The 21,366-nt window shown below is 40.5% G+C and overlaps 1 protein-coding gene across 2 annotated transcripts in view; it reads left to right on the top strand.

Moving 5' to 3' along the window:
• Nucleotides 1–21,366, top strand: part of Aff3 (ALF transcription elongation factor 3) — a 539,479-nt gene that overhangs the window by 469,141 nt on the left and 48,972 nt on the right. For both annotated transcript variants that reach the window (XM_090336509.1, XM_090336510.1), the window contains one exon: nt 20,986–21,172. In XM_090336509.1, coding sequence (XP_090192635.1) covers nt 20,986–21,172 — 187 coding nt within the window. The remainder of the gene's footprint in view (nt 1–20,985; nt 21,173–21,366) is intronic.

Genomic DNA, 21,366 nt, shown 5'->3' with positions numbered 1-21,366 from the left:
TGAAATAATCAGTAAATGAGGTTCATAGCAGCAATGGTAGAAAATATTCTACTTCAAAGTCAGTTACTGTGAAGTGACAGAAGTCTACCCAGGGCCTGGATTGTGGACACACCAGACATCATTTGGATGTGGCTGGTTAGATGACTTACGATTTGTTTTCAGTGATCTGCCAGTTACCATTCTTCTTCCTGTGCTGGTGTGGATTTCACATACTCCTGGATGGCAGTAGCATGGAATTCTTAGATATTCTCATTCCCCCACGATGGTGTTTCTGAATCCTCTCAGATCACCAGCCAGAGTGTGGAACATGTGCTGCACTCATGGAGAAGAGGTCTGGACCTTTGAAGTTCCTGAACCCTCCAGTCCCAGAACAATTGGAAGAGCAGGTTATCTCAAGGCCATTAGGAACCTTAGCAGCTCCCTGATCAGCCTACAAGTATCAGCAAATATGGTCAGAACAGTAGAGCTAATTCTGCCTGGAGTAAAGACCTGAAAACATCGGACATGGGCAGATAGCTATGTTTTTTTGGTTGCCACTTCCTGAAGGGCAATTGGAAGCTTAGTGGCAACTCTGGTGTTTACACTTGTATGATAGAAGCCAGGAAAGGTGACTTGTGAAACTGTGCACCTATCCAGCAAGAGCAGATCGCATCCTTTCCACAACCAAACTAAACAGGCTTGTATGGGGATAGGGTTGCACAAGCATCTCTCCATGTGACTCCACCCATTCTGCCTGCAGTAGAAAGTAGATGAAGTTGATGGTGACCACAAGAATAAAGGTGTTTTCAGAGAGCCTGGGAATGTGCCCCTCCTCACCATCTTCCCTGACCCATTGCTGGGATATCTGAGCAAACAAGAAAAAAGGAAAAAATTAACTGCAGGAAAGAAAATGACTGCAAGAATACCAGCAGAGGAATTTTCCTAATGGATGTGCAGAATCCAAGAAAAAGAAGAACATTAAAAAGCAGATAATCCCAAGACAAATATTGCTGGGGACTATAATTCAACTGATGGTACAGCCAAAGACCATGCTAACCCTGAGCCTCTCCTGACTTCGGGCACAGTCAGAGCTGCCAGGGTCAAGAGTGTTACCTGTCTCCATAATACTAAGGACCTAAAAAGGTGCTACCAATACCTAATGTTTGCCCTGGACTTCAGATTATAAGAACAGCAGCTCTTCAAGGAGATTGAACAACTGAAGCAGGAAAAGAAAGATATTCAGGATCAACAGGATCAAAAGACTAGAAATGCTCTTGACCCAGAAGGCTGATAAGATCGAAATTCATGAGTTACAACAGGCATTAAAGGAGTAGGCAGAATTGGGAAGACAATTAGACAGCATACCTGGCTCACTTCCAGCTTTTGGTAGTTGACTGGAGGGAAGAGTCTCACAGACTTTACTGCCTAACATATCTTGAGTTCCATTCTAGACCAAAAAAGTGAATAAAATGATTTAAAGAACAAGAATTACTTTCCAAAGGATGTAGAATAAAACTGATTACAGTGCGCTGCCTAGATTTCAGATGCTGCTTTTCTTTAAATAAAATACCACAAAGGGAATGCAACTTTACTAAACTCCAACATTATTACCCAGAATGTTCTATTGAATAAAATAAGACCTTGCATTTTCTTATCTAAACACAAAAGAATGCAGCTCAGGATGGTGGAGCCTAGCCAGTTCAGTGCACTACAGACCCCTCAGGAACTGTGTTCTCTAACCTGGAGCACACTAAGCACATTTCTATGGAAACTGTGGTCTCTTCGTTTTGGTCACATTAGAACTCGAAACTAGCTGTAGGGTTTCAGTCACCAAGATGTAAACAGATTTGCTTTGCTGATAATATAAGGTTATACAAGTTTTGCTTTTTGTCCCTTCCAATTCATCAAAAGCTTCAAAGGGGCATATTTAAGCTTCAATTTAGTGACTTCAGAATAGGTTCTGCTGACATTTTAATACTACTTTAACTTCGTATTCTTACTATTCTATCTCCCTCACTGCTTTTTATTTTACTTTCTTTTTTTTTTTTTTTACCAGTCTTGGGCTTGAGCTCAGGGTCTGAGCACTGTCCTTGGGCTTTCTCAAGGCTAGAGCTCTACCACTTGAGTCTCAGCACCACTTCCAGCTTTTTTGTATGTATGGGGTACCGAGGAATCGAACCCGGGTCTGTGTGCATGGTAGGCAAGCACTCTTAACACCAGGCCAAACTCCCGGCCCTCATTCTTTTTTAAAAATTGTATCTTATTGTCGGGGTAAGGTATAGAGGGTTTACAGTTATATTTGTCAGATAGTGGGTACTTTACTTTTCAAACCTTGATACCCTTTCTCATGTTTTTGTCTCCCTTTCCCAATCATTTTGTTTTTCCCTTTCGCCTCCCTACTTCAAATAAACAAACCAAAAAAAGTATATACAATACACAAGGTAACAAAATCAGATACAGTAACCACAGGAGATTAACCATAAGTGGAAAAAAAGAGAAGTACTGTATTCCACTGATTTAAAATATAGCTCAAGAAACTTGAAATATGAGTTTCCACATCTCCAGACTTCCTGGTTGGTGATTAATTGTAGTTAATCCTCTTACCTGTCATTCCATTTCTGATGCCACTGTGTAACCCAGACCATATTCTCAACACTTGAAGCAGGCAATCTCCTGTACATTATTTAGTGCTTAAGTATCCAGTGCCATCAATCTTCTTTAATTCATTCATCCCACACATAGCTCAATGCTCAGTGCTACATGTGCTTTGACCATATGCTTTTACATTAAATAGGCAGATTTAGTAAATAGAAATCCAGCAGTGATGAATAGTTCTATGGTAGAAGTATGTCCCTGATATTGTTACTCATTATCTGAAATTCACACCTCACTGAGTACCCTGTATTTTATCCAGCAAACCTACACAAACCATATTTTGAATCAAATGTTCTATAAAAGTGTATGATTTTTTGGAAATTATATTTTAAAATAGATCCTAAAGGATAATTCTTAGCATACAAATGATAGATGCAAGTTCAAATTCTACCATATCCTTCCAGAGAGTTTCCTTGAAAACAAACTTTCTCTTTGTAAAGAATAGTTAGGCCAGGAATTTGGCTGAGTGGAAGAGTGCTTGCCTAGCATGCATGAAGACCAGGGTTCGATTCCTTGGTGCCACATACATAGAAAAAGCCGGAAGTGGTGTTGAGGCTCAAGTGGTAGAGTTCTAGCCTTGAGAAAGCCCAAAGACAGTGCTCAGGGCCTGAGTACAATCCCTGAGAATAATTAAGAAAGAAAGAATTGAATAAGGGCTGGGGTGTAACTCAGTGGAAAAGTGGCATGTGTGAGGCTCTAGGGCTCAAATCACAGCACCAAACAGGAAACAATACAGTTAGTATTATACTTCCAGCAAAAGTGCACAGCTGTTCTTCTTCCATATGAATGTGTCTTTTGTGCACTAATATGTGTTGTGCTTGCTGCAGGTGTCTGTCACCTGTTTGGAAACCTGACTGTGGGTGGGGATGCCATGTGTAGATTGGAAATACTGAGCTCCTGCTCCCACCAGCTCCCCACACATGCCCTGACACCCATTTCCTGTGAATTATGCCTGCCACCCCAATTCAGGTTGATCTTTGGCCGCTATTTCTAATTTGTAGTCTCTCAAATTTGTTGTGCAAAGTGGAAGCTTTTAATAAAGTGGAAGCTATCAATAATTCCAGGTCTGTTTCTACATTTGTGAAAGCTGAAGAGATTTCTCTGTTGACCTCTAATAATAACAGATAATAGATGGAGGGCCTCACTCCTTAGCAAGTTGCCTTGTTTCATAAGTCTCTTATTAACAGGTCTGTGCATAGGTGACATTTTCTTTCAAACTCTTTCTTAAGCTCTATTACTCCCTTGGTTTTCACATTGCATTAATTATTCACTGACTAACTTTTACTAGCAGTAATTAATGAGATAAATTACATAATTGAAATGGTAGTAAATAGTATAATATAAAGTAATTACTAAACTAGTAATTTTCATTCAACATTATTTTAATTACACGGGACTCCAACTTATTTAAAAGCCCTAGCACTGCAGAGCTTCTCTCTTGAGCTTCTGAAACTGTCACACATTGGTTACCTGGTGCTAGTCTGCAAACTTTTCTTCCACATTTACATTAGTGAGCAGGTAGGGAACATCTAGGCAGATTGGTAGCAGCGTAAATTGCAGGCAGGACCTGGGACCTTCAGAAGGCTTTGCTTCCAGGGGTCTGGACAGTCACCTGTATGTAGGGAATATTCTTTTAGAGGAAGACGCAGGTCCCAGGAATGGGAGCTGGTCATTGTGCTTTTCTAGCTTTTGGAAAGGCCTATCTTTTAAGGCTGTAAATCTCTTACTCCAAGGTCAACAAGAACATTTGACTCTTTGGCATTAACCCAGGCATACATGGCAGAATATGTTGATAGCAGACTTAATTGTATCTGCCTCCTGTCCCCTCTCCTTTGACCACCAAAAGCTTTCTAGAACTTCTCTACATAATTTTTCTTTCACCAGGGGAGGGGGGAGAGACCACCCCCCCCCCTTTGTTTGAAGAGAGGACCTCTGACTAGAGACTTCAGCCTAAGTTTCCATGGGAAACTCTGCATCCAAGGTCTGACCCATTTCTCCAAGTCATCTGACTTTTTTTCTGAGTCGTGTGCTCTAATTCTAGAGCACAACCCAACCAGCCCTGCTAGGAGAGCTTCATCAGATCAGGCAAGGCTGAGCTGAGAGCTTTATGGACCTGTTCTACAGTATAGTCCTCCTTTTGCTGTAGTGGGCTGCTCATTTGGTGGAGCTGATCGCTCACATTCTCTGTGAGGTGGATCTAAGAGCCAAAGAGCACAACTTCACTGACTCCACTCAGGACTAAGGAGGACAGAAACCATTTACTGCTTGTATTCAAATCTGTTTGTCTCTCTCTCTCTCAATCTCTCTCTCTCTCTCTCTCTCTCTCTCTCTCTGCTCTCTCTGTCTCTCTCTCTGTCTGTCTCTGTCTCTCTCTCTGTCTCTCTCTCTGTCTCTCTCTCTGTCTCTGTCTGTCTCTCTCTCTGTCTCTCTCTCTGTCTGTCTGTCTCTCTCTCTGTCTCTCTCTCTGTCTGTCTCTGTCTCTCTCTCTGTCTGTCTCTGTCTCTGTCTCTGTCTCTGTCTCTCTCTCTCACACACACACACACACACACACACACACACACACACACACACACTTCTTTTTCTCAGCACCTACTCTCTTCCTTTATTCCCCTTTTTTTCTGCCTTTTCATGAAATAGCTTTTCTATTTGCAGCACACCCCAAAGAAACTAAGGCCTGAACTTTCACCTACCTTCCTATAGCAGACATGTCTGCATTGTGATTTCCCTCTCCTGGCCCATTCCCAGCCAGCTTCTGCACTCCCTTGGCCTTCCCTGGAGCGCAGCTTCCTTAGCAGACTGGGGCCCCAGAGGCTGCAGAGTTTGAGGCCCTGTTATTTTCTCTATTCCAGCATCCACTGTGCCCCATTAAGATCCAAGGCCTGTTGTGATTTTTCTCAGAGTATTCCATTCAATATGGTCTTGCTGAAATTGCATATAAAGTCAGTGCTTCACATCTACAGGTTTGCCATCCATCAACATTGGGTGGAAGCATTCAGGGGGAAAAAAAACTCATCTGTACTAAGCATGTACAGATTTGTTCTTTTCATTATTTCCTAAATAACAGTATAACAATTATTTACAGATCATTAACTTTGCAGTAGTTATTATAAGTTATCTAGAAATGACTTGAGGTACATGGAAAGATGTGCACTGGGCCTATGCAAACACCATATTTAATACAAGGGACTGGAGCGTGTACTGACTTTAGTACAGAGTCTTGGATGTAGATTTCACAGAGTGGCTATTTGCTTGTAAAATTTCAGCTTCATAAGATGCAGAAAAGTAGTTAACCACAATCTATTTTTTCAACTCTCTTTATTGTCGCATAGCAAACAGAAGGGCTACTTGGTACTGGACATTATAAAATAAAATGAAGGATAAATGGTTCCACTCCTTGAACACCTCTCCAGCCCTGTGAATCTCAGTGTTCTAGTCACTCTTTTGCCTGGATCTTGCCCCCTTCTCAAGTAGGATTTGGGGATAACTTCTACTTGCTATTTAGGAACCTACTGTGGTCCCCCTGCCTCCAGAGAGCCCTTTCCCTGGTAACTTTCGCCCTCCTTTTTTCTCCTGGTTTTGCCAATTGGAACTAAGAATTCCATCATAGATATCACAACTGGACACTTGTTGCCTTCTCTTAAACATTCTTCACATGTCTGTACTTCCAATAGTACAACGTAGGCTGGTTGACCTTGTGCTTCTTCCAGCACCAAACACAGAATGGCACTCATTAGTGCATGCAACTCAGCAAGGCGCATTAAAAATTCTAGATGGCAGACAAACCTCATTGAATTGACCTAAAACTGAAAACAAAAGTGCCCTGGGTGAAACTATCTGCAGGTAGATTCCTTGAAGTTACACTATACATACACACAGTAAGATAGAAAAGCCAAAAACAGCCCCTGGTCTCTCAAAGGTTCTGTGTAGCCTTCCCTCAGTCCCCATCCCTGTTGGTAACCACCCCTGTCAGTTCTCAAGTCCTTCATATGAAATGGCATTATATGTCTGCAAAACTAGGTAGGCCCTCCCAGTTTAACCTAGATCTATATGATTTATAATTCTGAAAACAATGGAAATGCTATGTAAACAGTTGTTGTACTGTATTATTTGGAGGATGACAAGAAAAATCAGTTTGTACATGCTTTGCACAGTCTGATACAGATTTATATATGTATATATATATATATATACTTTTTTTTCACTCTGTGGCTGTATCTGAGAGGGGAGCTCACAGATGGCAAAGCTGACTGTAGTATAGTGGTTAGAAGTCTTCTAATTACCTGGGAAATGAAGCCAGGAATTTGTTGGCATGTGCTCAATTGTTACATATTATTCTTATGTGCACATTTTAGAAGACAACACAAGGTAGCATTCTCGTCATCTCAGGGTTAATCACCAGCAGGGAATCAGATACCCAGAATCCAACTCCAGTGTTCTCTGGTCTTTTTTCTGGCCTCCCAACTGCTTATCAGCCTCAATAAGGAAAAGGAAAAGAATTTTAAAATATGAATTAATGTAATTCCTAATTAGAAACTTATTAGAGATAAGTAAAATGAGGGTTGTCAGATTTCTTAAAATTAGATCAAAAGCTGTTTGTTAGAAGTGAGAGGGACCTTAGAAATCATCTAGTCCAAGCCTGTCTCTTAGTGGATGAGATCATTGAAACCCATATTGAAATTCTTAACATAGGTGCAACTCAGCCCAAGTGTGCAGATTCCTGGCTAAGTGGCTGTCCTGGCATGTGAGCTAGGCTGGCCCATCAAGCTAACCCTGTTTGTCATTGTCCACTTTCTGTAGCTATAATAAAATTTCCCAGAAGGGGTACTTTGTAAAGAAGAGGAGTTTATTAGGCTCCTGATTCTAATGACTCAAAAATCTGAACATCTCAATATCAATGACTAACAACTACAGCTGTTCACATAGCTGCATCATGCCATGGTCTATGCAGAGGCAAAGACATGTGCCAGCAAAGAAGGAACAGACAGCTCACTTTCTCAGCACACTCAGAAGCCCTAACCTTGCCTGTCAATAGTGACATGAATCTCTTTGACTGGCTATGTTTTATGATCTAATTACTTTCTACTAGGCCCAATATATTAAAGATCTACCACCTCTTAACATTACCACACTTTGGACCAAGCTTTGTGGGACACACTCATAAAGCTTTGTGGGATACACTCAGGCATTCAAAAACCATAGCAGTCATAGGACAGATACATGGCTAATTTGACTTGTCTCAGTTGCCTGGACCAGGCTATTTGTGAGAAGACCTGGGCCTGGTTGTCTAATGGCATGTCTTTCTTTCCCACCAAGAACATGCCTATTTATCCAGCCTGAGTGACAGGCTCTTTAGGGGAGACTTGGAGTTCCAAATCCCAGAGGATGATTATTTGCTAGTCTAAGCCAACATCAGTTGTCATAGTACTCTGTATGGAACTTGTTTAGTCATAAGCATGCAACAATATCAAGCCAGTGAGACCTGCTCTAACAAGAGAAGCCAGTCAGTAATATTATTCCTCTGTATTTTCAAGTAATGTTATGACAATAGCAGGTGTCTTTGGATCCATGGGAGAGCCAATCTAAACACAAGCCAAGGATGGCAGTGAGAAAAGATGGACGGAGCCTGTGTCCTTGTTGAGAGGCTCAAAGCCTGTGAATTAATCAATCCTAGAAACATTCCTCCTTGGGGCTTCTGCTTTTGAATTATTCATGTCCCAATTTTGTTTTCACTGATTTTAGTTGTGGTCCTGTTCCCTGTCACCAGACAGCCTATCACAGCAGTATTCTGATACACAGTCTTTGAAAAGGTCCTTTTGAGTGGCACTCCCCATAGGAACATCTGAATACTATTTTACATGTTTGCCCTGGGCATCTGCATCCAGGGAACAAACCCAGCTTGGTTTATGACAGCTAACAAGATCACAGCTTGAACTGGTATGGTCACAAGTCTGGGTCTCAGATGCTTAGATTTGGTTTCCATAAAAATCCATTCACTCATCATGCTTAAGTCTTATGTTCCTTGGTGAGATGCAAATTAAACACCACATGCTGCTGACATTCAGACACTCACTATATTTGCTTTAAACACAGGAGAGAAATGGAATTGGTTTGTTCAGACACAGCTTGGGTTAGAAGGAGGGTTTTTCCAGAACCAAACATGATTTCAAACTAAGATTGGGTCACTGCCATTGCTCTGGGCCTCTTTTGACCTTGTTCAAGATCAAAACTGCCTGAGATTTTGCACAAAAGCTGCCTTTCTCCGGAAATTAAAGGAAATTTCAGAGAAGCATCGTTACTGGCTCATTGTTACATGATCTTGGAGAGCCACATCACATTCCTTTCATAGTAAGTTGTTCTAAATGATCTCTTAGGTTGCTTCCTGAGCAAATGTTTTATAGCTCTGTGAAATGACCAAGTTGTTAAAAATGCAAATAAACATGTACTGACAGGTTAGCTCAGTGGTCCAGCATGTGCTTAGCATGCACAAGCCCTGGTTTTAATCCCTGCAACTTGCTCCCCCCCCCCAAAAAAAAAGAAAAGAAAAATTGTAAAAAAAAAAAAAAAAAGAAAGAAAGAAAAGAAAAAAGGAAAAGAAAAGCAAAAACAAAAAACAAGAAGACACAGGTGCTGGTGGCTCACACCTTTAATCCTAGCTACTTTTTAGGCTAAGATCTAAGTATCTATTTGAAGCCAACCTAGTCAGGAAGGTCCATGAGAATCTCATCTCCAGTTAACCACCAGAAGGCTGGAAGTGGCGCTGTGGCTGTAGTGGTAGGGTGCAGTAGCCTTGAGCAAAAAAGCTCAGAGACAGCGCCAAAAACACCACCAAAAAACAAACACAACAGGAATGCCAAATGCTAGTAACTCAGGCCTATAATCCTTACTACTTAGGAAGCTGACATCTGAGGATCTCAGATCAAAGCCAGCCTGGGCAGACAAATCAAAGTAGTTCTTTTAAAAGAAGATAGCTATTTTAACACCTATAATCTCAGCTGTCAGGAGGATAAAGCAGGAAGATAGAGAGTTCTGCCTTCCCAGTCTGTGCCTCCCAAGTGGCTACATACAGGCATGAGCTATCACACTCAGTATCTGTTACTATTGAAGTAGACAAAGACATGTGACAAAGGACCAAGGAAACAGATCAATTGTGTGGTCAGTAATGTATGCCACGAACCTTGTGTTTTATAACATAATCAAGAAGCTGGGGTATGTTTCTGCCACTGTAAAGATTATGAGTATGAAGTTCTTATAAGGGGAGCATCTAGGACTTTTCTGCCTCCAGAACTGAAAAGACACAAATAAATTTAGGAACTCTATAAATAAATCATGAATGGCAAGATGTCTAATGAGCCACGGCTATAAAATGCTCCAGTTGCTGGAAGGGGTGAGAGCATCTGAGACATTCTACTGAAGTGTGTGGTATGCAAGAGGTCTTAGAGATTCCCTTCTGCATGCATGATTCCACCACCCCTAAGGCAGTGCTCTAGTCTGACTCAGGAGGACAGAGAGGATACAGAATTACACTGTATTACTGTAGCCTAGAAGCTCTTGGAAGCTCTCAGCATTTCACTATAGACCACGTAACTGCAAAGCAGCAGAGCAGAGGGATTCCCTGTCCTCATCACACAGCTGCAAGATCAGGGACAAACATCTGGACTGAACCCAGGCCTTCCTTCTCTACACTCCAGCATGTTACACTCCCACACGTCTTTAGCTGTCTCCATACCAGAAAAACTAGAGGTTGATTCTCCTCCAGCTTTCTGGCCTTTTGGTCCAGCCACATCTCAGCCTCCATCCTCACTGCCAGAGGAATGTTGTATTTCCTGTTTGAGATGCTCTCTGAGACAAGCAAGGTTTTTCATCCTAATATCCAGGTACTACCCACATGAATGCAAGAGTAGCAAATTTGTGTCACCAACAGGCAGCAGCAGCTGCTTAGCTCTGTCACTCAAATAGTGCCCAGGATAAAATAGTAATGCAGCTATGTCCTGGTCTTGCCAAACTAGCACAGTGCTTTCAGAGATGCAGGGACCTCCCTGTCACAACTCCTACTTCGTATCACATCCCTTACAGAAACAATGTAAGAATTTGTTTTCGCCAGTCCTAGGGCTTGAACTCAGGGCCTGGGCACTGTTCCTAAGCTTCTCTACCACTTGAGCCACAGTGGCATTTCTGGCATTTTCTCTTTATGTGCTACTTAGGAATTGAACACAAGCCTTGGTGCACGCAAGGCAAGCACTCTACCATTAAGCCATTTTCCAAGCCCTTAAGAATTTAGTGACTCACGTTTTCACAATTAATTTCAGATATCAGAGAGCCCAGATGTTTCCTTGTGAGAACTTTGTCATTTCCTGGGATTGTATCTTTTGTGATGACATAAAATGTCTGATACACCTGACAAATGTAACTGTAATCCTTCTATACATTACTCAGACAATAAAAAATAAAAAAAAAGAACTATCTGATACTCTGTTCTTCCCTTAGCTTAGGTGCCACACCTTGAGGCATCTTCCTCAACAAGGTCAAAATGTTCTCAATTTTGTGATTCCTAGCACAAGACCCAACTAACAATATATGCTAAGCTTCTTCTGTAGCCGGACCAGCCCTGCTTTTGGCTTCACCACCTTTACCTTTTAGGATGGGTGAGAACAAGAAATGTACTCACTGCCTTATGTATGTAAGTGATGAAACAGACACACTTGGAGGAGCTGGTTAAGTGATTATCACATTAATTTTTATAATAAACTTAAAATATAAAGAAGATGTTTTCAGAAACAATATAAAAATTTATAGAGAATAACCAAGGAATAATTGTAAGGGAATTTCCATTTTAAGAGGCTCTGGGATTTAGATGGTTTTTGTGTGTGCTTAAGTTGTTTTAAACCACTAACAATGGGCAATTCTGATCTGTTTAAATGCCCTAAGACATCTCTAGGGAATAGTTTAAAAAAATTCTCTAGCTTATCCTTTTAGGCTAAAGCCAGTGAGGCCAGAAGGAAGTAATACATCATGGTGCAAGGACTAACAGGAAAATGCTATTAATCTATAATTCCGTATCCAGTGAAAGCCTTCATCATTGAAGGGCCAGTGAAGACATGGCAGAAAATTAACAGCCTTAGTCACCAGCAGATCTAATCTAAAGGAGTAGCTGGGAAGAAGGAAAAAGACAGAAAGGAAATGATTTTAAGAAAAAAAGGAAACTTGAAATACATGAAGGAAATAAGAACAGAATAGAAAGATTATACATATTATATGTGTGTGATTAAATATATTTTCCTCTCCATGTGGAATTTTTAATTTTGTTTGATAATTAAAGCAACCTGTGAGATACTGTTTTATGTCCTCAATGTATGTAGAAGAAATATGTAACACAGCTGGCTTCCCTTAAACTAAAAAATGACAATCTCAGTATTTTGTGATGAATTGTGTATAATATAAAATCTAAAAATTCATTTAGAAAAATATTCAAAAATCTGTGCAAATATAAATTTTAAAATAATATTTAATGCATATTCTAATATGCATTAGAAAGGCAAAAAAAGAAAATAGAAAAATTAAAAAACAAAGTGAAAGAAAGGTAAGGATGCCAGTCAAATATATATGTACATATACATATATATTTATACTACAAAATTCAAGAAAAGTAAGGGAGGAGATGGATTGGGATGGATAGGTAAGAATATAGATAGGGGTGACACTGATCTGTTGTACCCAAAGTTCTCAATCCCCCACTAGAGTCCATGACCAATGCAAGCAACAAAGAGCCGTTTATTAGCAAGCTCGAGCTTGGTCCTCCACACCTTAGAAATCAGTGACACTTGGAGGCCCTGAGTGCAGAATTAGCACAGCTTTTATAATACAGAATAAACAAGTTTTAGTTTTCATTCTCACAGCCTCATGTTATAGTTAACTTTTACATAGAGACATTTCACAATTTTTTATGTTATGGTTTCCCACAGAAGTTTAGTCTTAGGTGACCTTGCTAGCTGTGGGACACAGCTGCAGTCCTAGAGATGACCTTTGAATGTCCTTGCTAGCTGTCTGAGCAAACAACTGATGGAGCATCTTACAGTTCTCCTGAGAAGAAACGGGATTTCTCAGACTTAACTTCTGCAGAATGGAGGCTGCTTAGAAATAACTTTTTACTGAAGTTCATCAAACTTCAAAATTAATTTAGGCCTCACAATCAAGATGCATTACATTCATAAACTGGTTTTTGAATGATAGCACCTTTGTATACCTATATAAAATAATAAAAATATTATTTTAGCCGGGCATGGTGGGGCATGCCTGTAATCCTGTCTACTCAGGAGGCTGAGATCTGAGGATCAAGGTTCAAAGCCAGCCTGGGCACAAAAGGACCTGAGACTCTTATCTCCAATTAACCTCTAGAAAACAGGAAGTGGGGCTTGGCTCAAGGATAGGGCGGTAGCTTTGAGCTGAAGAGCTCAGGGGCAACAACCAGGCACTGAGTCCTAACCCCATGATCCACAAAATATCTATATAGATATATAGATATATAGATATATGTATTATGTTAAAAATAGAAATATCATATCAGATTTAACTTATAAATTTAAATAAAAAGCCTAAATACATTAATGAAATCATATTGACCGAGAATTTTTTAAAATTATACTCCAACTATACACTGTCAATATACTGAATCAAAATCAAAACAAAACACAGATATGACATTGAAATTCAGTCCTGGACAATGAGGGGGAAGATAAGAGTAACCAGAAGAAAGGGCCAGAAAGTAGCATGTGCAAAGACCCCAGTTCTAACAAGACAACCCCACCGGGCACCAGTGGCTCACACACCTGTTATCCTAGCTGCTAAGGAGGCTGAAATCTGAGGGTCACAGTTTGAAGGCAGCCCCAGAAAGACAAATCTGAGAGACTTCTATCTCTTCTTTTTTTTTCTTTCTTTTTTCTTTTTTTGCCAGGCCCAGGCCTTGAACTCAGGGCCTGAGCACTGTCCTTGGGCTTTTTCAAGGCTAGAGCTCTACCCCTTAAGCCACAATACCACTTCCAGCTTTTTCTATGTATGTGGTACCAAGGAATTGAACCTAGATCTTTGTGCATGCTAGGCAAACACGGTTATAACTAGACCCAATTCCTGCCCCATACTCCCAGACTTGTATCTCTAAGCCGCAAAAAGCAGAGTGTGGCACCAATACTAGCCCCAGCCTTGAGCAAAAACATCACACAAGATTTTGAGGCCCTAAATTCAAATCCCAACACTGATGGGGTGGGAGGGAGGGAGAGTGGGAGAGTGGGAAAGACGGAGTGGGGGAAAGAGATTATCAACATGTGATGAGAAATATAGCCATAGTTCAGGAATGGATTCATTGAGAAGAGGCTAACTATAAGAAACTCTGAAAACCACATTAGAAAAATTATTCTTTGAAGGATGTCAGAGCAAACAAAATCAAGTCAATATTGAACCAATAGTTTCATTAGCTTGAACCCATTCCAACCAGATTTGATCATTTTCAGCACTTTTAATGTGGACATAGGACATAGTTTTAGATCACTTGCTGTCAGTGGAGATGCCGTGATAAAAGAAAACTGTTGCCGGGACACTGATGAGAGTTTGGAAATGAACCATTTGTTGAGTTCTTACAGTATGTTGGGAAATCAGCTAACTTTTTTTTCTTTATTTTTTTATTGTAATTAGTAAAAGGGTTACATGATATTTGCCAGATAGAAGGTGCATTAATTCACATACATTGATACCCTTTCACATGTCTTTGCACCCATTACCCTCCCCCACACAACCCCCACCCGTCTTGGTTTTCCCCCCTTCCCTATCAAATTTCAAATAACCAAATACAAATAAATTCAATATATCAGATAACAAAGTGAGATACTATAAAAATATGAGATAACCAAGGGACAGCAAAGGAGATGAGAGACAACATAGTACATTAAGGACAACAATCACTCATATGGCTTTTGTTTCAGTATCCTGGAGGTCCTTTCAATTAGCTTCATACTATATGGCCTTATGTATAAAAATTTTGCTCTATTGCAGATCTCTGCTAGGAGAGACCAAGGTTTCTACTGATTATGACGAATGAGGGAAACCATTGAGCCTAAGTTCCTTTGAGTCTGGCTTACTTCACCTAATATGATTTTTTCTAAGTCTTTCCATTTCCTAACAAATGGGGCAATGTCATTCTTTCTGACAGCAGCATAGAATTCCATTGTGTACAAATACCACAACTTGTTGATCCACTCATCAACTGAGGGACATCTAGGTTGGTTCCATATCTTTGCTATGGTGAATAGTGCTGCAATGAACATTGTTGTGCTAGTGGGTTTAGTATGCCCTTATTTCTGGATGGTTGGGTAAATACCAAGTAGTGGAATTGCTGGGTCATAGGGGAGTTCTATGTTTAGCCTTTTGAGGCACTGCCACACTGCTTTCCATAGTGGTTGAATGAGTTTGCACTCCCACCAACAGTGTAGTAGTAATCCCTCCTGGCCACATCCCCTCCAGCATCTGTTATTATTTGTTTTCCTGATCCTGGCCATTCTAACTGGAGTGAGGTGGAATCTTAGAGTTGTTTTGATTTGCATTTCTTTTATGACCAGAGATGTTGAGCATTTCTTCATGTGTCTATAGGCCATTTTTGTTTCTTCTTCAGAGAAGACTCTCTTTAAGTCTTTGGCCCATTTTTTAATGGGATGGGTGTTATTTTGGAGATTAGTTTTGGAGTGATTCAATTTTTTGAGTTGTTGATATATTTTAGATATGAGGCCTTTGTCCGTTGTTTGGTTGGTGAAGATCTTCTCCCACTCTGTAGGCTTCCTAATTAATTTACTAGCTATGTCCTTTGCCATACAAAAGCTCTGCAGTTAATGCAGTCCCACTTATCCAGCCTTTCTCTGATTTGTTGTGATTCTTGGTCCTTATTAAGAAAGTTTCGACCTGTGCCAAGGAGGCCTAGTGTATCTCCTATTCCTTCCTGTAAAGTTTTCAGTGTGTCAGCTTTTATCTCCAGGTCTTTGATCCATTTGGAGTTAATTCTAGTGCAAGGTGACAAAGAAGGATCCAACTTTAGTTTTCTGCAGGTGCTTAACCAATTCTGCCAGCATTTGTTGAAGAGGCTGTCTTTCTTCCATTCTATTTTATTGGAAGAATCAACATTGTGATTGTGTGCCAAGGGCTATCTACAAATTCAACGCAATACCCATCAATATCCCAATGGCATTCTTTAAAGAAATAGAAGAGGCAATTCAAAATTTCATATGGAATAATAAAAGACCCCGTATAGCAAAAACACTTCTTAGCAGAAATAACAGCGCTGGAGGAATTTCAGTTCCAAACTTTAGACTCTATTACAGGGCTATAATTCTCAAAACAGCTTGGTACTGGCACAAGAACAGGCCTGAAGACCAATGGAATAGAACTGAGGACCCAGATATTAAACCACAGACCTATGGCCACCTAATCTTTGACAAGGGAGCCAAAGAAATCAGCTAACTTTTATCCTTCAGACATTACCAAGGGGTGCATAGTACCAAACTAAGCAACATAGCTGTCCCTCAATGCCAGCCAACTAGAGAACCCAATCTCAAGTCATTTGTCACTAGAAAGCCTGTGGATAACTTAAAATACTTATTTGGGCTCCACAGGCAGAAAAGCCTAGACAATAAGATCCAACATTTGGAAGTTCGATTTCAGATCTTTTTTTTTACAGTCTGTTCAGACTTGGCCTGGACCAAATTCTAAAAAGAATGCCTCAACACAGTCAAAGAAAGAGACATTGCTAGTGGCCTAGAATGAAGTCAGGCCTCTCTGAAAGGTGTATTTAATTCTGGCCACTAGTAAAACCAACGGAGCAGAGCAGTTCAGGAAGTCCCAATAACAAAAACAACAACCATCCGTCAAAGAGCAGTGCTAAAATGAGGAAATGGAATTTAGATTGTATGTAGAGGAACATTCTCTGAAAAGAAATGTTCAGATCTAAGAGTTCAAAAGATTTTTTTATCAGAAAAGACAGACTATAATCTTTTTGCGGAGTTGGATCTCTTTTAAGATTTATCAACTCAGTAATAAGTTAATGCGTGTGTGTTTTGTTTGTTGTGTTGTTTTGGTTAGGGTTTTCTTGAGGAGTTGGGTATTTTCAGACAAGATCTCACTGTGTAGTCCAGACTGTACTCAAACTCCAGATCCTCCTGGCTTAGTCTCCCAATTACTAGAATTAAAGGCATCTATGCCCACTGACACACACAAAAAAAACTTTTATAGTCTTAGACTTATTTTCATGTCTTTACAACCATTGGCTCCATGTTCATAAAATTATGTAGGAACAGAACCTAGTAAGGTAGTATTCTAAAAAAATCTTTCAAAGTTGTGTTGTCATACCAATTAATCTGTGTTACATTTCAAGAAAAATTGCTCTTCGTTAATTTAGCTATTTGTTGCATCGACAAGACAACTAGTTGGAACACTAGCATTTTCAACTTTAGTTTTTTGTTTTGAGGTTTATTTTTTATTTTAATTTTGATTTTTTGGTGTGAATTTTTGAGCCTGGGTGCTATCCTTCAGCTTCTTTTTTGTTATTGAAAACTAACACGCTAGCACTTTGCACAGGTTTACTGCCAGCTTTTTTGGTTTAGAGATAAGAGTTTCACAGACTTTCCTACCCAGGTTGGCTTTGAACCACAACCCTCTGAGTAAGATTATAAGCATGAGCCACCAGTGCCCAGCCATCTTGTAATTTTAACTATATACATCCTACAGTCTTCTTTCAGTAGGTCTTTCTGATATGTGCTTTTCTGTCTTCTGGACACTTTGAAACCTTATTTCTGTTAGTAAGGGATCTATTCCTTTGGGGCAGACCACCCTGGCTTTCTCATTCTTCCCTCACAGTTGCTGCTGCCCAACAGAAGCAACACACACCTACATGCCCTCAGTGCAAACATACTGAGGACAAGATAATTGCATGTCCTAAAAGACCTGTATAAAAATTAGTCGGTAGAGGGGCTGGGAGTTTGGTCTAGTGATGGAGTGCTTGCCTAGCATGCAGGAAGACCGGGATTCAATTCCTTGGTGCCACATACATAGAAAGAGCCGGAAGTGGCACTGTGGCTCAAATGGTAGAGCACTAGTCTTGAGAACGCCCAAGGACTGACAAACAAAAAAATTAGTCAGTAGAGAGGCCTTCATGGATGTGAGAATAAGTGAATGGATCTCCTGATCTCACAGCTGGCCAACAGAGGCCTCTGGGCAAGCCTGCCTGCCCTTAACACTGATCTTTTTTCTAGCTACATTCTCTCTACTCATAGTGAAACAAATACCAGATGTTCTTCAACTCAAAATTGGACTCTGTCAAGATAAACTTATCAGAAGTCCAAAACATAATAGATTGAAAGTGCATTTAACCCAGATAATATACCAAACATCTCAGCACACTGAAGAGTCTCCGTTGTTTCCCCTCACAATTATGTAGCTGCCAAAAGTGTAGCTGGCCCACTGCCACTGCCTACGACTGCATGCCTAGGGAAAGATCTACACTAAATTCAGTGTAGTTTCTACTGAATACATAATGCTTTTGTACCACAGTAAACTAAGAATTGTCTGTATATTCAATCTTGATCCAAAGATGTTATGATCCTTTCAACTCCTTCCAATTCAGCATGAAGAAACATGCAGATTTGGGGCTCTGAATTTCAGCTGTTTCTAAAACAAGTAATAAGTATGGCTGTGATTTTAAGTCAGTTTCCCAATCTAACGAAGAAAAACACAGAAGTATAAAGCTTTTCTGCCAGTCTACTTCAGGTTGGAGATTCTGTCTCCTTGGGCTGGTAACTCTCTTTAATTTAGGACAGTAGTCATTAAAAGAAGGTAACAGGACAACTGTACAATGTGCATTTTCATAAAAATTAAAGTGCTACTTTTCATAAGACAGTTTTCATTTTGTAGTGAAGGATACAGGGAATTCCACACATGTAATAGCTTCTGCTGGTCACACAGAGCCCTAGGTGCCCACAGAACAAAATAATTTCTTGTCCCTTAGTATACAAGTGCAAGCAGATAGACTGTAGTGATGAGAACATTGATCATCATTTTGTAAAGCTAATCAAAATGTTATTTGTATATCTTAATTTTCTGATCTTCAATATGTGCCCTCCTGTTCCTAGGTAGAAAGAAAATACAGCTCTTTCCTATTTCTGTCTCTATGGGTATGCACACATATTTGCAGGCTTTCCCATGAATGCACCTGTACCAATCCTGAAGCTTGAACTCAGAGCTTATGTGCTGTCCGTAAGCTTTATTATTCAAGGCTAGTGCTCTGTCCTTGAGCCACAGCTCAACTTCAAGTCTTTTGTTTATTAATTAAAGATCAGAGACTCTCTGATTTGGCTGAACTACGGACCATACTCCTCAGATAATCTTGGGTAGCTAGGATTACAGGTATGAGCCACTGGTCCTAACTTTTTCCCACCAGTCTTGTACCAAGAAGTCTTTAGGCCATATGTTGTTTGGGGGTTTTGTATGTGTGTGTGTGTTTTTGCCCCTGATATTTTAGGGATCTACCAACATATTAAACATAGATCCCAGATGCTCAGGTTTGGAATTTAGTCTGTGTGTGTGTGTGTGTGTGTGTGTGTGTGTGTGTGTGTGTGTGTGTGTATGTTCATATAGACATATTTTTTGCATTGATTGTAACCATATCCATCCAACCAGCAGAAGATTAATTTTCATTCACAAGAAATAAATACCACGTCCCCTTCAGCATGAACTACCCCTTGTCATGGGATCTTGCGTTCCTCCTTCTATACCAGACATAAATGAAATAGCTGCAGATATTGTCTGATGTTGAAGAATTTTGTCAGACAGTGGGTATGTGCCATGATATCAATGGAAAGAAATAAAAACCACTAAGGAAGGTTATATTCAAACTCCTCTTTTCCCTAACTCTGTCCTTTTTAAAGGGTGATTTTTTTGGCCCGATTCCCTACAAGATAGTTTCTTGTCTTATGGCTTTTATAAGAAGAACAAAGACTTAAATAAGTATCACTTCCCTCCCAGCCCCCACACCCTGGATTTATGAGAGCCTGCCCTTGGGCAAAGCATATGTCATGATTTAAGGAATAGGTGAAAGGGTTCTTTACCATGTCCAGCTGCTTTGCACTTGAGACCATAAACCCTAACAAGCTCCCCGATGACCTTCACTATTGCTCGGCCCCAATAAAGTTCACAATTGGAAGCAGCAAGCAGTGACCAGGAGTTTCTGGGTTTAGAGTTTAACCTCAAAAGAACCCATCCAGGTGTGTCTTAGTTCCATTAATTAAGGAATATGAGTACTGAAAATTTCCTTTTGACTTAAACACTCTTTGGATGGGTGTGGGCGTTATTTGAAATTTTGTGGTTAATGAATTACCATTGGAAAGCATTGACCAATATTTTTCCTGTCCTGTTTGACTGTATAAAGACTCTGTGGCATGTATATAAACACTGAGTTTAAATTTGAAATACTGTTTCGTGAACATTGGGGTTGGATTTTTGAAGTCTGGAATATATAACGGAAGGATATCCCGTTATTTAGAAAAAGACTAAAAGGAAGGTTGCTCTTCGCATATTATGCCAGCTCCTATAATAATACAGCATTGGACTCTTTAGGCAGGAAAAGGAGCAAAGCAAGAGTTTAGTTTTGACAATCCCAAATTCTGTGGGACCTTCCAGCAGACCATGAAAGTTCAAAGCAGAGCATTGTATAAAGGGTCTTCTTACAGCCCTCTTCCTAAACTTTGCCATCCATCATACTTCCTTTTCTTCTGTGGCAGAAATAAAGCAAAGTCTCTTGACACTTGCCAAAATATTTTAGGCTTTGGGAATTTTCTTGCATTTGTATCGATGACTGGAGTCTAGGTCACATTGATAGGCCATCTTCAAAACAACAGTGGTACATGAGAAAGGGTATCAATGTATGTGAAATAATGCACCTTCTATCTGGTGAATATAATATAACCTTTCTATTAATTACAATAAAAATATATGAAAAAAACAACAGTGGTGTAAAACCGCTACTGATATATTATACTGCCTTCCTCCTTAAAGCTCTCAGGCATTTAACCACCTAGTTATCAAGGAGAACCAACCAACTCTCATTGTCACCCTGATTACTGGGTCTAATTCTGTGTAACCATCCAGCTGCCTTTGACCCTGGTGTTTGCTCCTGAAGTCCAGATCCTGGCTGACAGAGTGCAGACTTCCCCCACCCTCCACCCCCCCTTTCCTTTTCTGGTCTGGCAGCCTGCTGGTGTTTCCTGTTTGCTCACTTGGCTTTCCTTTCCTTTCCTTCCTGGGGGGGGGGTGGCGATGGACTGGCAGCACTGTGGTCCAGCAGACCAACTGCAGAGGCTCCGTGCTGTCCAGCAAGGGCAGCAGCAGCGGCAGCAGCAGCAGCAGCAGCAGCTCCTCCAGCGACTCAGAAAGCAGCTCTGGATCCGACTCTGAGACCGAGAGCAGCTCCAGTGAGAGTGAGGGCAGCAAGCCCCCCCATTTCTCCAGCCCTGAGGTAAGCCAAACTTCACCCCCTCCCCCCAATGCCAGCAAGCTCCCCGTCCTGGTTCTCACCTTGTCTGCTCCCTACTTGGTCACAGACCTCAGAGCCTGTTAGATTTGGGGCTCACATTATCCAGATTGTGTTCCCTCCTACCAGTCTCCTAAGGACACCACTTCCTTTGAAGTACAAAGCATCTTCTTTCACTG

Source organism: Megascapheus bottae, chromosome 7 (genome assembly GCF_031878675.1).
Source record: "Megascapheus bottae isolate mThoBot1 chromosome 7, mThoBot2.hap1, whole genome shotgun sequence".
NCBI lineage: Eukaryota > Metazoa > Chordata > Mammalia > Rodentia > Geomyidae > Megascapheus > Megascapheus bottae.
Note: the sequence above shows the minus strand (reverse complement) of the source record. Positions and strands in the feature narration are given on the sequence as shown.